Source organism: Talpa occidentalis, unplaced genomic scaffold (genome assembly GCF_014898055.3).
Source record: "Talpa occidentalis isolate TD23 unplaced genomic scaffold, MPIMG_talOcc4v2.1 talOcc4.13, whole genome shotgun sequence".
Taxonomy (NCBI): domain Eukaryota; kingdom Metazoa; phylum Chordata; class Mammalia; order Eulipotyphla; family Talpidae; genus Talpa; species Talpa occidentalis.
Window position 1 is genome coordinate 68,662,775 of NW_023601322.1, and position 16,089 is coordinate 68,678,863.

At 34.1% G+C, this 16,089-nt stretch overlaps 1 protein-coding gene across 11 annotated transcripts in view; it reads right to left on the reverse strand.

Annotated features, from left to right (window-relative positions):
* Positions 1 to 1,606: 1,606 nt before the first annotated feature.
* Positions 1,607 to 16,089, reverse strand: part of MATR3 (matrin 3) — a 46,594-nt gene continuing 32,111 nt past the window's right edge. For 6 of the 11 annotated variants that reach the window (XM_054694338.1, XM_037509190.2, XM_054694340.1 and 3 more), the window contains 13 exons: positions 13,662 to 13,723; positions 12,784 to 12,825; positions 12,331 to 12,443; positions 12,037 to 12,089; positions 11,493 to 11,618; positions 10,585 to 10,710; positions 10,252 to 10,419; positions 9,199 to 9,330; positions 8,450 to 8,493; positions 7,995 to 8,364; positions 5,087 to 5,453; positions 4,465 to 4,586; positions 1,607 to 2,671 (listed from right to left, as the gene is read on the reverse strand). In XM_054694338.1, the coding sequence (XP_054550313.1) occupies positions 2,621 to 2,671; positions 4,465 to 4,586; positions 5,087 to 5,453; positions 7,995 to 8,364; positions 8,450 to 8,493; positions 9,199 to 9,330; positions 10,252 to 10,419; positions 10,585 to 10,710; positions 11,493 to 11,618; positions 12,037 to 12,089; positions 12,331 to 12,443; positions 12,784 to 12,825; positions 13,662 to 13,723 (1,776 nt within the window). In that variant the 3' untranslated portion in view covers positions 1,607 to 2,620. The remainder of the gene's footprint in view (positions 2,672 to 4,464; positions 4,587 to 5,086; positions 5,454 to 7,994; positions 8,365 to 8,449; positions 8,494 to 9,198; positions 9,331 to 10,251; positions 10,420 to 10,584; positions 10,711 to 11,492; positions 11,619 to 12,036; positions 12,090 to 12,330; positions 12,444 to 12,783; positions 12,826 to 13,661; positions 13,724 to 16,089) is intronic. The other 5 variants (XM_054694339.1, XM_037509192.2, XM_037509196.2 and 2 more) reach the window with 2 other exon arrangements.

Sequence of the window (16,089 nt, forward strand, 5' to 3'; positions counted from 1 at the left end):
TAAGAACAATTACCCCTACAGTGACAAGACTTAATTAGATTGGAAGGGTACCTTAACCTCAGTTTAATCATCAACTTGAGGCCCTTGCCAGAAACTGTTCTCAAACTCATTACTGTTTTAAGATTTATTTTTTTATTTATACATACAAAAACTGGGGCATAGGCCAGAGGTGCAGGGAGGGTGAGAGGATTCACCAGAGACAGAGTGGGGAGCAGAAGAGGCAGATTGCCTGAAATACACTGTTGAAGGGAGCAGCAGATGAGTCAGGAGAGGTCTGCTTGCCATGTGGGTCTCTGCCCTGGTGAGATCGAACTTGTGCTTTAGTGGCTGCGGATAGCTTCATAGGTTGTGTCTCACTCCCTTGTGCCACCAGGGAGGCCCCAAAGTCATTACTGTTTTAAAGGAACTGGCTTTTAACTATTCTAAGCCAGAATTTATAAGGAAGACCAATATCCACAGTGTGTATTTTCTTGTCTCTATCGCCCTAAAAGGGGGTTGAAGGAAACGCCCTCTTAGATGGAATTCAGAGAATGGGTAGAACCTTAAACAGTTCCTTAGAATGTTCCCACTTAAAAATCTCTATATATTATGGTATATTCATGGGCAGACATTCACCTTCCTCATTAATAAAACTTATTTTCAATGTACTCAATACAAAGGCTGGCCAATTCAAGCTATTAACAGTTTCCAATGTACCAGTAATGGGTTAAAAAGAATAAAACTCAAGATCTATCTAAAATTCCTCCATATACACAACTGACAGAAAATTAACGACCACTATGGTGGTGGGGGAAATATCTTTAGACTGTGCATTAGGTTTAAGTGCAAGTATTTCTATTAAACAAAGGTTTATCATAATCTGGGAAACAGTTGTTACAGATTTATTTATCACTGAGTTTGAGAATTACTGCTTTCTAAATGAAAACAAACTTTCTTTTCTAGAACTTGGTACATCTTGCAAAGTAGACTATGAAAGAAAAAAAACTATCATCAACAGGAAACAATAAGAAGGGATAATTATCATAGACATAATAGTTTACTGTAGCTGTTATTAGTTAAAAGTTGGAATTAAGTGGGTAGTTAGTAAAGGCTAAAATTAAACTGTCTCGGATTTTTTGTGCATGTTACAGTAAAAAAAAAAGTCATCTGCCTTTCACAGGTAGCCCATAAAACTTTGTACAATTATTTGTAATACCCTTTACTACACATGGAACTAAAACTTCCTAAGAGAATCCTTACAATTTTTTTTAAATATAAATTTATTTCTTGACAAAAGATAACCCCTATACAGGAATCCCATATTTTGAAAAGCTGGTAGAATTCTTGATATTCCCAATTTTTTTGTTGAACACTTAGATATGTCAAAGCATGAGCTCTCACATATTTTCACTTTTAGCATTTCAAGGTCTGGTTGAAAAAAAAAAAAACAAATAGCCCAATTTTTAGTTATGTAACAGGAACAAGAAATCCACTTAGCACCAAAAACTTTAAAACTCAGATCTTTAGTAGCAACCTTAGAACACTCTAGACTCAAAAAGTAATAATTAGTTAAAGCATGCAACAATGTGTAACAGTGAATAAAAATCACAACTGACAAATATATTGGTTAACATTCCAAACATGTATAACCAATGAACATGGCCTAGGTTTTTTTTTATTGGTATTCACTTCAGAAACTTGAATCCACAGATATAAGCAGTATATAACCAGAAAGTTACAAGTAAACACAGATTATACATGCAAATTTCTGTTCACAAAGGTCATATGTGCAGGTATATGAATTAGAAGCGTGCGTCTAGATTACGGCCAAACTTTTTAAAATGCAGAAATGTAAAATTACATCTTGAAAATATGAAGAGATGGTCTACACACTTCAAAAAATCAAATCTTGCTTATACCATATGTATGACAGCTACAGGATTCAAGTGACAAGCAATATGATCTCAAGAAATTAATACTGGTCAAAGAGAACGGGAATTTTTACATTTCACTGAAAATACATTGACTACTAGAATACGAAATCTAGCAGGAACTTAGGGGAAAAATTACAAAATCTAAAGCCAATTTACTTATTACCTAAACAACAGCATGACAATAAAAGAAAACTGCACCTGCATTTTAATTGCGACTCTCATATTAATGAAGATCTCCAAAAGCAAAACACAACCAAAAAAGCTTCCAACTCCAAATGAAAAGCCTGCAAGGCTCAGGTTAAAATGTGGAATGTTTCAGATGAAAGTAATAAAAATACAATTGGTTTTGTTCTTTATTGAATGGACTCAAAAGTTTGACATTTCTTTGAAGCCTGGAATCACTAAATTTCATTTCTCTGGTTCAACATATCTTAGTGGTGCAAGTTGTCTTAAGTAGCTTACGAAATCAGTCTCTACAAATTACTTGTCTGTTACCATTCTGAATAAACAAAAACAACTCTTCTTTAACTTAACCATGTATGTAATTTTGCTATAACACTTAACACATGAACAGACATCTATTATTTTGCCACTAAAACAAAAGAGTACAATAGTTTTCTTCTACCTACAGTATTGTATTTAAAAAAGGTTAACATTAAAAACAAAGAACCGTTATTTTCTTTGAAATCATTAGCTTCTTGCACATCTTAAGCTTCCTTCTTCTGCCTGCGCTCTTCTGCCAATTTATTCAGAAATTTCTGGAAAAAAGAAATTTTTTTAATTTGTAGGGATTAAAGTCATCAAAGAAAAACGTAACAAATGGATTAGCACCAAAATAAAATATTCTCCCAACTAAGTTTAAGGACTAGAGTGTGATTTAATTATAACCTCATCAGTATTGCAAAGATGCAGTCATTTTTATTATTCAATTAGCAGAACTAAACTGGTTTGGAGGATACCTAATAAAGCACGGGGGAAGAGACAAAAAAAAAAAGAAAGGAAAATTGGTTATTTCAATATGCAATTAACCCTAACTTACAGAAATGAGTAAAGACCACAGTGACATCAAAGAACAACTCCTCCAAGAAAACAGATCTGTTAAAATGACATGTTATTTATTTAATGCCCTTCCCACTATAAAAAGCGGGCAAGCATTTTCTTAAAGGGCCAGTAATAAAGTATTTTAGGTATGTGGGCCATTTAGTCTTTGTTGAAAACTACTTAATTCTGCGTTACAGCAATAGAAGCAACCATTGACAATACTTAAAAAGGAAAGGTTTCCGCTGCGTTCCAAACAAAACTTTACGAAAGCAGGGCAAATGGTCTGCAGATACAGCTTGCTGACCCCTGTATTAGACCTGGAACATCTAGTTCTTGGACACCTGAGATCTGTTAAGAGATTAATGGAAGCACAAAAAAAATTCAAAATTCTAATCTAAAATAACAAATTACTTTTGGTTGGAATTTATCAACTGTATAATTACTGCAAGTTGATGAGATTAAAAGCAATTACATCCTTTACAAGGGGAGGCAGAAAAAACCCCAGTTAGGAAGGTGTCAAATCATTGACCATTAGCAAGATATTGTACTGTATAATAACTTTTAAACAAAGTTAAAAATAGAAGGAAATAGAAGGAAATAATAAAGAGTTCAGTAGAACAAATATCTAGAAAACTACAATAGCTAGAAAATACCAGAAAGATTATTTTAATCGATTAAGCACCCAGAGCCCAGTTTTATAGTATTTCAGTATTCTAGGTAACAGTTTCTGCCCTCAAAACGACAATATCAAACAAGATAAAATATATTAAATTGCTGCTATTTTTGAAACTCCATATTCATAATGACATAAGCAGCAAGAACACTTACAACAGGCCATTGTGTGACAAATCAAGAACTAGAATTATTTCCTAAATTCAAGGATATCTATCTATCTAGTCAACACATAGGTCGAGTTTGGTAACTGAATAACAAAGTCATGTGAAAAAAATAAAAACTTATCTACAATTACAAGTTCCTAAAGTTTTTTGCATTATTTCAATACTTAGGCCTTAGAGAAATAATTAAAATATCAAATTTCAACATATCCAAATAGGAATGTTATTTATTACATTGTGCTTTATTCATTTATCCTTTTTTATTTATATTGTTAGTCATAAAACAATGCAGTGTAATTATTAATAATAGAGTCACTAAAAATCAAGTATGAAGAAGGACATGGTACTTTATAAAGCTGAAAGGTTATTATTTCACTTGGCTATCAGGCCTCTCAAATCTTTCAAACTAGAAAAATTAGTTTATAATTTATCACATGGTTAGAAATTACAAAATGGTCATTGTTTAATTAGAGTGTACTACAGAAAGAGGCTCAACAGATGTTTCTGGAACTCATTAACTGCTTAAGGCCCATTAATAAAGAGAGAAAAATGTTATCTCCAGGAAAAAGCATTGAGCTGAGTCCACAGAAGGTACTACACAATTTACTTTTGATAAACTTACATGATTTGTTAGTTTTCACAAAAGAACTCTCCTCTCTTAGATTCAGCCTTACCTTTAATTTCTGATAATGAGGAAGGCTGCTGCAATGAGTATTCTTTGCAACTTCTTCATTTGTATAAAAGAGTGAACACAGCTTACAGTAAAACCCTGTTTTAGGTATCACATAGTCTATACCTAGAACACAAACATACATTCTTACAAATTCAGTAAACTAAAGATTTTAATTAGTGTTCTCAAATCTTTTTTTTTTTCCTGTCAATATAATTTGAATGAGATAACATTTCTGAGAAGTCCAATATGGCCTAAGCTAAAACAAAATGAAAACAAAACAAACCTGGACATTTATTAGTTGATAGTATGTACTTAAATTGATTAGGTCCCACCTAATAGTATTCTTAAAAGGCAGAAATATAGCAGATAAAACAGAAAGCAATGTGACATACTCAGAAATCTTTGAGGAGGAACAAGAGCCTATTGTAGAATGGTAACAAAAGATAATACAAATTCAGGAAATGTGTAAGAAGAAGAGTAAATATATTAAGATTTACAAATTGTTCTGCACAAAGAAAGTTAATTTAAAATGTTATCAGAGCTTAGTAAGACCAATTTTAAAATCTTATTTTTTAAAAGTTTAGGGGAGGGTGAGAGAAGAACAACAAAGTCTTAAATCTCACCAACAGGAACATTGGGCTGATATGGTCCAATTCTATACTCATCTGGGATTGTATAGTCCTCCTTGTTTTCATCACTTTGGCCATCTGCATTTTCACTTGCATCTTTGTTGGGATCATCAGCATTCTCAGCAGATTCAGCGCCTGGTTCTGTATTTTCCTCATTTTTAATTCCATTTTCCAACGCTGCATCGTTTTCTTGATCAAGTTCCTCGATCTTGTCCACCTTAATTTCAACCAAACCATCATCATTTTTGTCACCAGATCTAAATGCCATGCCCGATTTACGAAGTTTCTGAAGCTCCGAATCTTCCTCATCACCAACCTCATCTAGAGTGACAAAACCTTCCATACTCCCTGGGAAACGACGCTGTTAAGAAAGACAAATTTACTCTGCAACAATTATCCTGCAGAATCCCTTCCGTTTGTTTTACTTGAAGGGAAAGGGATAGTAGCGTCTTTTTCTTTATTCATTCTCTCCAAATACTGACTTTTTTCTCTCTCCCAAGAGTCACTGATTTAAAAAAAACTTAGCTTACTTTAAAACTATGTAGTGGAAGCCTTGCCTCACACACAGAGTAAAAAATAATGATCTAAGTATCTTCATATTCTATGATTCCTCAGACTACAGTGTTGCCAGGAATTCTATCAAGTAATTGAATGATATACTATGGCAAACAGTATCTTAAGGGAAAACTCTTTTTAGAGAACACTCAGTCTAAACTACTTTAGTGACTTACAAGAAAAAAAAAAAATCAAACATCTAGATTTTCATTTTGGCTGTCACTTAGCAGTATGACCACGGGCAATTTTTTTTCCTTGGCGAACTTTTTATTTTTGATTGAACTTTTAAATTTTCTTACATTGTTCATTTTGGTACAATATTTGATTTCCCCCCTCAGGTGTAGATCCCATATATCTTCCACCACCACTATACACCCATGTGCCATCACCATAGTTCCTTGTGCTCTTCCCTTCTGTTTTGACCCCTCTCCTACTCTCTTCCCCTGCTGTATGCCTCAGATCTTTAGTTTGCCTGCCAAGTTTTGTCTTTTTTTTGAACCCTTAGCTTGGTTTTCCTCTATTTCTTCTGTAAGTGAACCACCTAATATTTTTCTTTTTCCTTCTGACTTATTTCACTGAGCATATCATCCCTTCTAGCCCCAGACCATGGACAATATATTCAACTTGTCCATGCCTCACTGTCCTCATTCACGATATGAATATAAAGTTGTTTTAGGTCCTTGCTTCCAGAATCACCAAGAAAAGAAAAACTAATAGTCCTGTCAAAAAAAATATAGACAGCCACATGCCGTCTATTCACTGTACCTAATAGTACAGTGAATGCATGCCCAATGCATGCCCAAGGACAAAGCTATTAAGAACCTGTCATTTGAAACAAGTAGACGGCCCAGCCATCTGGGCCATATCCAAATAAGTCTCTTTAATGTCTGTGTGCTTTCCCAAGCTACATGTGAAGTTATATTATCGTGTGGGCTTTGCCGTTTATGTCGAGGTAGTCAGAACTATTCTCAAGATGACTGGAAGAACTTCCTATCTTGCTATAAACCTGTGGGTGCTGCCCCACAATGTCCCAAAGCCCAAGTAAAGGAGCTAAGTTCTTAAGAATCAAAGAAAAGATGTCCTTTGGCAGAGGGAGGGAGAAAATTATTAAAAAAAAAAAAAAATGGAGGTATCAAAGTTACCTACGAAGGCCTCCCTGGTGGCATAGGTGGTTGAGCGCAGCGCTGTGAAGCTGCCTGTGGCTTCCGCAGTGCCGGTTTGATCCCCGCCGGCCTCGCAGCAACCCACATGGTGAGGAGACCTCTCCTGTCGTGCCCACTGCTCCCCTCAGCAGTATATTTCATTAGTCTGCCTGTTCTGTTCCCCGCTTTGTCTCTGGTGAATCTTCTCACCCTCCCGCACTTCTGGCCTGTACCCCAGTTCTTGTATAAATAAAAAATAAATCTTAAAAAGACAAAAAAGACTCAACCTATGAAGCTCTCCGCAGCCACTGTAGCATGAATTCGATCCCTCCCCTAGGGAGCTAACCCACATGGTGCAGCAGACCTCTCCTGACTTGCATGCTACTCCCCTCAACAGTGCACTTTAGTCAATCTGCCCGTACTGTTCCCCAATCTCTCTGGTGAATCCTCTCACCCCCCCCATGCCTCTGGCCTGTATCTCAGTTCTTATATGCATAAATAAATTTAATCAATCTTTAAATTAAAAAAAGAAAAAGAAAAAAGTTACCTACTGAATATGGTTTTTTATTGTGAGAATAAGGCAATTCAGTATATAGAGCTTTAAAATTTTCTATAGTAGATAATGTTCAATAATTATCGGCTTGTGTGAAAACATATATGGCCACAGTCATCTACTCCAGCCAAAAAATAACAAGTTATTTGACTAAGCCATCAAAATATGGAAGTATGTATTAGTTTTCTAACTCTGAATGTTGCTCAGAAAGAATCAATTAGGAAGGGACTTCAGAGACATTTTAATGCTCTAATTCTTAAGTCCTTACACCAGAGATACTTTTTTTTTTTTGCCATGGGTCAGTTAACTAATGGCAAACTCATATCCCATCTTATACAAAGCCAAAACTGAACCACCCATAAGGCTGCCTAACAATACTTATATACACAGTAACCCACTATAACATACATAAATATACAGTTTTAAGAATTCTATTCATTACAAAGCTCCCTTTGCAAAATTTTTTGAAACTAAAATTAAAAAAGCCCTATTTAATCTATTCATAGCAGAGCTTAAATTTTTATGTCATGGTTGTATATGACATTTTTCTAAATGACTTAGTTCTTTTTCTCTAACCCTGCCAGGGGCAATAATATGAAACATCTATCCAAACCAGTTCTCTATTATAAGTCAATTTAAGATCTTCCTTTACCTTTTTAAGCTTTTTCTTTGCAGCTGCTGAAGTGCTTGCCTCTTTTTTCACAGCTTTGTCAGAAGGATCCTTTTTCCCATCAGAAGCCACATCACCTAAATTAGCTAGGTCAGTCTCATCTCCCACTGAACTGCCACTTTCTAGCAGTGCTGCTGCTTCTTCTTCATCTACAAGCAGCTCATCTTCAGATTCAAGCAGCATGTTAGGCTCTTGTTCTGCCTGGTCATCTTTTGTATCTTTTTCACCATCTTCACCTGACTTCTCTTCTTGTTCTTTACCTTCAGTTGTACTTTCAGTCTTCTGGGAACCATCAGTTTTAGATTTCTTATCACTTGGAGATTCTTTGCCATCTGGAGAATAAGATCTTTTTCTGAAATAAAAAACATAAACTTCAATTTTCCTGAGCTGGAATACAAAAGTTTAATAGTAAGAATACACACATATAATGAAATTACCGAGATTTATCTTTTTTCAGTAAGTCAATGCCTCTGTTGGGAATCTGGAAGACAAAATTTTTCAAAGTTGAATAAATGTACTAGAAATACGCATTTGTGGATGTACAATTATCCAATTAATAACTGATCATCCTTTACATAGCCAACTAAATGTTCATTTGATTCATGTGAGCATTTCTAATAATTTTCCTATAAAGCCAGCAGTTCCAATAGAGTAGGGCATTCTTTCAAACATTCTGCTAGAACTTTGTTTTAAACAAAATTTTATATAAAAGCAATAAAGGTTTTTTTCACAGAACATCAGGTAAAAAAAAAAAAAGTGCTACTGTCTAGATAAGATAAAATGTTTGTGCTCTTTTTCACAATCAAACGCTGTAATTTTAGCATACAAAAAATGTTCAAGAATGTTGTGGCATGGGCCTCCCTGGTGGCGCAAGGGGTTAAAATGCAACCCATGAAGCTGTCTGTAGCCTCTGCAGCACGTGCTCAATCCCCAGCCAGCCAGGGAGAAACCCACATGGCACAGCAAACCTCTCCTGACTCGCCCCGCTGCTCCCCTCAGCAGTGTATTTCAGTCAATCTGCCTGTTCTGTTCCCCAGTCTCTGGTGAATCCTCTTACCCCCCTCCCCCATCTCTGGTCTATACCCCAGCTCTGTATGCATAAATAAATAAATCTTAAAAAAAAATGTTGTGGCTTAACATACACAAAAATTAGCTATTTAATTATGACAAATCAAATACTACATACCCTTAGTACCAATTTTTTATATTTCTCAGACAAGTCAACTTTTACACATCTTCCCTGAAACCAAAGGGCCTTTTTCAAACAGTGGTCAACCATTGCCATTGCATCTTCTCTGGTTTCCATCTCAATAAAGGCCTTAAAAAAAGAAAGAAAGAAAGAAAACATAAGACATTATTTTTCAGAGAACAATATAGAGCAGTACTATTTTTTTTCTATCCACCTGTGCGAGGAAAATTTAATCTTTAACACAGAGACAGTGGTAAAAGTTAAATGATCCAATACATAAGTATAATTTGTCAGATTTACAAAGGAATGGCATATAAGGTTACTCAAAATAATGAAAAAACAAAAATTTAAAATGCCTGAAAGATTAAACTTAAAATGACCTCAATAAAGAGGCTAAAAGAAAAAAAAAAATGCTTTCCTTATTCTGAAATTTTTAAATGAAAACTGTACATTTAACAATCTATCCATTAAATTAAAATCATGTAATTTGAAAGGTCTGTAATATCCAGTGCAAAGCATTCTCAGACAATGCTAGTTTGACTACAAAATGGCACTCTCTTTGAAAGAACATTTTGTATCAAAATTAAGCTAGTATTAGGATTCAGAATCCCAATTCTGAAATTTTATGCATAGAAATATGCAAAAATTCACATGCTGCAAAGTCCATAGCAGCAACATTGTAGTTAAAAACTAGTTAAATACATTAAAGTTCATTTAAGAGAATCATGTATAAAGTAGAAAGCAGTAATGACACATTACAACTGGAAGAAAAAAAAAAAAAGCATACCATACATACATAAAAAATTTTTGGAAGTAATTCATAGAAACAAATAGTGTTACTACAGCAAAGAGATCTTTACTTCCCACTTTCTATTTTTTCAATTACCTATTCAATGCTTTCCTTATGCTTCTCCCATCACTTAAAATCACCACTTACCACTGCTGAGCTAAGAAAACTTGTAAGAAAATTACTCCCCCATCACTATCATAAATGATATTTAAAAAAAAAATGAGAAATAATCTTTCACAAAACCTCCACATGTGTATTACCTGACTTTTCATCCTCATCAGTATGTAATTCTTTATTTTCCCATAAGGTTCAGCAAGTTTGAGGACAGCACTGTCAGAATAGCCAGAATGAGGTAAATTGCTGAGATGTATCACTCGTCCAAGCTCCTGCTTCTGATCAAACTTTTGGTCTGGCTTCCCTTCAGGTTTCTTTAATAAAATATGGGTGGGAAAAAGGTAAGTCAAACGTTCGTGGTATGCTCTAATTATTACTTAGTAGTTAAGATTATTAACCATGTTATCACACAATAATTTTAAATATTAAAATGATGCATTAAATGGCTCATAATACGAATATGGAAAAAATGAAATTACCTTTATTCTTTTATACTTCTGTGATAAATGCACCCTCACTGGCTTGCCAAATACTAATGCTGGTGTGGTTGTATAATAATCCACTGCAGCCTGAGCATCTTCTGTGGTTGCCATTTCAATAAATGCCTGAAATTGCACAAAAAATTTCAAAAACACTGCTCAATGACTTTCCAGATATATTTTAATCATTAAATAGAAACCATTTTCAAGAACCTAAAAGCAGAAGACCAACACTGCTAACTCACTATTAAAGGCCACCTCAGATTTTATTATCTTCGTGCTAGTAAACTAGTTTATCACTGATTATGCCTAGTGGATTTAAAAAATTTGGCATTCTTGGGCCTCCCCTGGTGGCGCAGGCAGATGAGTGCAGCGCTGTGAAACTGTCTAAAACCTCTGCAGTGCTGGTTTGATCCCAGCTGGCAGGCGAGGGTCCCCCATGGTGGGACAGACCTCTCATGTACCACCCGCTGTTCCCCTCAGCAGTGTATTTTGTCAGTCTGCCTGTTCTTTCCTAGCTCTGTCTCTGGTGAATCCTCTCACCCTCCCGCACATCTGGCCTGTACCCCGGTTCTTGTATAAACAAACAAACAAACAAACAAACAAACAAATCTTTAAAAAAAAAAAAATTGGCATTCTTTCGGTAAAAATCTGGAATAGTTCTTCATAGACTTATCTTTTATAGTTCTTACAGGAGTATTAACAGTAAGAATTTTACTACTTAGGGATCATAACTTATAAAGCTATTAATAATCCATCAGTTAAAATTTACTATTATTGACATGCTTCAACTATTACTGGCTTTTCCCCTATCATATTCCATATTCATTTACGATTACAGTGAATTCTTTTTCTAACACAAAATCATGTGATCCCTTTAGGAAATAAATTATTATTTCAACTCATACCTCATTAATTTTATTTAGAATCAGATGATTTGAAATGACTCCAAATGGTTCCACCAGCTGTAATAACTGGTATCTCAAGTTTTTCCCTCGTTGAAAATCCATAATGTGGACAACTCGGCTAGTTTCCTATCCATTAAGGGGGGAAAAAAATTAAATCAATATGTCTCTTTAAAAGTAGTTATGTAACAGGTTATGCATTATAAATTCTACTGTTTATAGTTAATCAGAACAGATTAAGTTTTTGAAAGAACAACTCATAACATTCTACAAAATTTAAAATCTACACAGGAAATTAAATGTCACAGGGGTATCTCACGGTTTTAGGAAACAGACTGAACATTGATTTTTAAATTGAATATTACATATGTAACTGAATAACAAAGTTCTTAAGACTGAATGAAGGTGAGGATATCTATGGACACAGAAGATTAAAATTTTAACTCTTACCAAAGAGGCTAATATCCAATTAGCAGGGATTTAAGAAAACCATTTAACATTCCCCCCAAAGAGCAAATACTGTAAATTTAAGAGCTGTAGTACTGACCACTCTGCCTTTCTGCATATGTCTTGGTCCTTGCAGGTTTCCATTTCCAGCACCTTTATAGGGAAAAGCATGTTTTTTAGTCTTGAAATTTATACACTTTAACAGGTTATTTTAACTGAAATCATGACCTCTTTTAACAAATCAAGAAAATTACAAATATATAAGTAACCATGTCTTTTCATGCGATGTTACTTCTGAATAACATTTTCAATTAACTTTCTTTTGTCTATGTATACTAGATTAATTTTTATGGTAAAACTTCTGAAAGAAAGGTAACATGAATTTTATAATCACCCAGATTTCCTCTTGGTCCAACTGCTGGTCCCCCAAGATGAAATGAGGGAGGTGGAGGTCCCAAAATTCCTGGTGCTGGATTTGTGGATTGCTGCAACATGAATGGATCGCCCCTAGTAATGTGAAGACATAAACCATAAATCATGATAAAGAAGCTCATCAGAAACAATTAAGTCACTGTTAACATGCCCTTGAATGACCATGATAATTTACTCTTTAAAGGCATTTATGTGTGAAGTAACTATAGGGGAAAATCTAAAATAATAGCTGCAAGATAAAAATGACTACATAATATGGTTTGTAAAAAATTCTTTTACCCAGTGACTTATACTCATTTTACATTTTCAATTAAGAAAATCAGAAAATAATTTTGTTTATGAAATGTTGAAAGTTTAACCTGAGTTCCTTACATTGATCTCCAATACAAATAATAGCTTAAAAATTTTAACTTACATTGTGTGTCCTGTATCATTGTCAGGATTCCACTCTGGGTAGCTTTAAAAAGACCAGAAAATAAACTTTAAAATAAAACTGTCCTTTTCAGAAAGTAGCCTTGATTGGCCTTTAAAATAAGAGACTTATTAGTAAAGCTATGAGTCTAAATGTTAGAAATATTTTCAAATGTCATATTTCCAAAGAAAAACTTCAGAAGCTCAATTATCTAAATTAATGAAAATAAACTTGTTCTGTATTGCTTGAAATGTAAGTAATGTATGCTGAAATTATTTCTATTTGTTTACTGACCAATTTCCCTCCTCCAGTATTACATACCAAGTATAGAACACGTTGTGGTACTAGAAAGACAGGACAGCTCCATCCGAGCTAGGCATACGTGAAAACTGCCACTTCAGTGAACAATGGGGATTACAACTACTTAAGTAGGGAGATTTTTTAGGAATTCTATTTCACTCAAATAGCTTAAACTCAGAAGCAAAGGTATTTCAAAAACAAAAAATACATCCAGAAGGATTGCTTACAAGTTGCTTAACAACTTGTGACTTCTCTCTTTTCCCACTCCTTCTTATGGTGTTTTTAGGGCATCTATTATTATTACTGAAAATATTATTATGAATCTGTTCTATGTATCAAAGGCTATTAAAAATTATTTTGATTTGTAATTGTTAGGTAATAAAGTACCACTATCACTGCATGTAATGTTCCATGTAAGATGCCAGATCTGAACATGTGCTTTATACTTAGTACTCCTAGACAGTATCAGCTATGTAGTAATAATTGTGGGTATTACAAATAAATGATGAACTCCCCCAAACCAATCAGTGGCTGCTTCTGATTCACGATAAGGATGCTTTAAAGGTATTTCAAACTCCTACATTTCAAGAAGAAGCTGGCATCGACGACTGTGACTTGCTCCATTGATATGTTGACTCCACTCCTGCAGCAAAGTAAATTAGTAGAATTAACAAAAATAAATAGTTAAAATATTTTCATTTGAACGATTTAGACTCTAGGATGTCGATCTATATGCAACATCATAGGCTGCAGACACAAGTGCCCATTCAGGAATTATTTTAAGCAAGTCTCTGAATCCTTATAGCTTGATCCTGCCCTCAAATACGCCATGCACATTCTTGGAAAAACTGGCTAACTCGGTTAACATACTAACAGATCTGACAGGGAAAGACAGAGTTAATAAAGATCAAAAAATCTTAACTGACCTTGAAATCAGCTAGACATTAATTTCTGCTGTGGACCAAATTGAATCATTCGTGTCATATATAATCAGAATTGCTCTTAATTTACAGCACTCTAAATATATGAAAACATCAATACTTATAGCTACATTTTTAGAAAAATATATGCTGTAATTGTGAATTTGATAAAAATATAATTTTTGATATTCATCCAGCATGAGATGTTTTACAAGTGTACTACAGCATAAAAAAGCAAAAATGATTCAATAGGAATGATCTTTCTAGAAAATATTCCCCACTTATTATAAAACTTAATTCCCATTATATTTCCCAAAAGTAAAGAAGAAAATTTCAGAAATGCCTGTTTCCAAATTTTAGGGAGAAAAGCATTAGATTCCATCAATATTTGGTTCCTCTGTGGTTCTTTTAAATTTGAGGGGATTAATTTCCCCCATTATGCAAATAAAACTTCTTTTAGGAAAAAAATCCACATATAAATGCTTAACATTTTAGGCAATGTAAGAAAATAGGTTCTGCTGCCAGACTGCCTAAATTCTATTCCCAAAGTTATTTAAAATTCACTGTGATTCAATATTCTCTTAGGTTTTCTGAAATGTAAATTAATGAAGGTAAAACTGTTATCAAAACATTCCCAGGCACACAAAGTGCTCAAAAGTAAACTATTATTACAGTGATCTTGTTTCACAACTCCTGCTTTACTATACTGTTTCACAAATTCCCACAAAAATGAGACACACCTTTTTAAGATCCACACTATCTAATACAATTTGGAATGCAAAACATGGCAAGACCTAATTTTTTAAGGGGGAAATTCTCAGCTGAACTAAATAATCAAATTACCAAGCAATACTTGAAAACAAAAAACCAAAAAACTTCAGAATGGCATTTTATAAATGGGGTTATTTTTAAATTGATTATATTTAAATAATTTACATATAGTCCTATGCCCTAACAGAATTAACTAAAATCCCACAAAAGAACTAAGATGGAACACATCCAAACAGAATCACAACCCTCATAACCTGGGGGCATTCTCTCTCAAAATTAGATTGTCTTTTTTAAGGTAATGGCTAATGGATAAGGAACACGAAGCAATCTCTTCAGCTGGCCCTACATTCAGATATTTAGGATACAGAAAACTTGTACTTGCTAAAGCAATAGACCACTGACTTGTTGGAGGCCACTTTTTAAATGGCTGCAAGCAAAAGGCGCCATAGCTCAAGTTCACAAAGAGGGAGTAAACAAATACTTTAACTTCGAATTTTCTGAACTAAAAGTATTCAGATTCTATTTAAAACAAACTTGAGAAGTAATCTTTTGGGAGAGGAATATAAGCCACCCTATTAGGCATACTTCTAATTTGTAGTAGATGGAAAAGGGTTATTTAGGCGAAGCAAAATTATTTATATCCACCACCCCATGCTTTTTTAAAGGTTGTAATTTATGGTAAAAGTATGGTCTTTCAAAGTACAAGGCAGACCAAGATAAAAGAATCAGTTAAGTACCTCCCAAAACACACCCATTACTAATCTGCACTACCACATCTTATTTTTTTATATTTGGTGTAAGGATTTTTTAAAAACCTATGTCCTTGAATTCTATACACTAAGATAACTCTCACATCAGATTAATAAAGAATAAGGATTCGCTTTTTGAATTCAGAAGTTCTATAGGAAAAATACATTCACCTTGACGTCTTTGAGATAACTAAGTTATAAAGAAAGGATTATTTGGAGAGACTTTCTGGGATGGCAGAATAAAGAATAACTTAATGGCTTCTAGAAAAATACTAAAAAGAAAAACATCAACTCAAGTGACAAGACAGTGAAAGGGCTGTAGTGGGCAGTTTTGTTTAAGTGAAGGAATTTGAGGGAAGTTTGAGGTTGTGTAGAAAAGCAACTTGATAGTCTAAAATGACCTAGAAAGAAATAAAAGCAACAGTATCACTGAAAGTCACTTAAAATATAAAAAATAATGATGACAAATTAGATGGTTTTTTCACCTGCAAGTCTATAGTAAGAAGAAGTCCTGATCATGTAAGGCTAACTGTTACCATTAAGTGAAATGAACAGATTTTCCAAGTTAT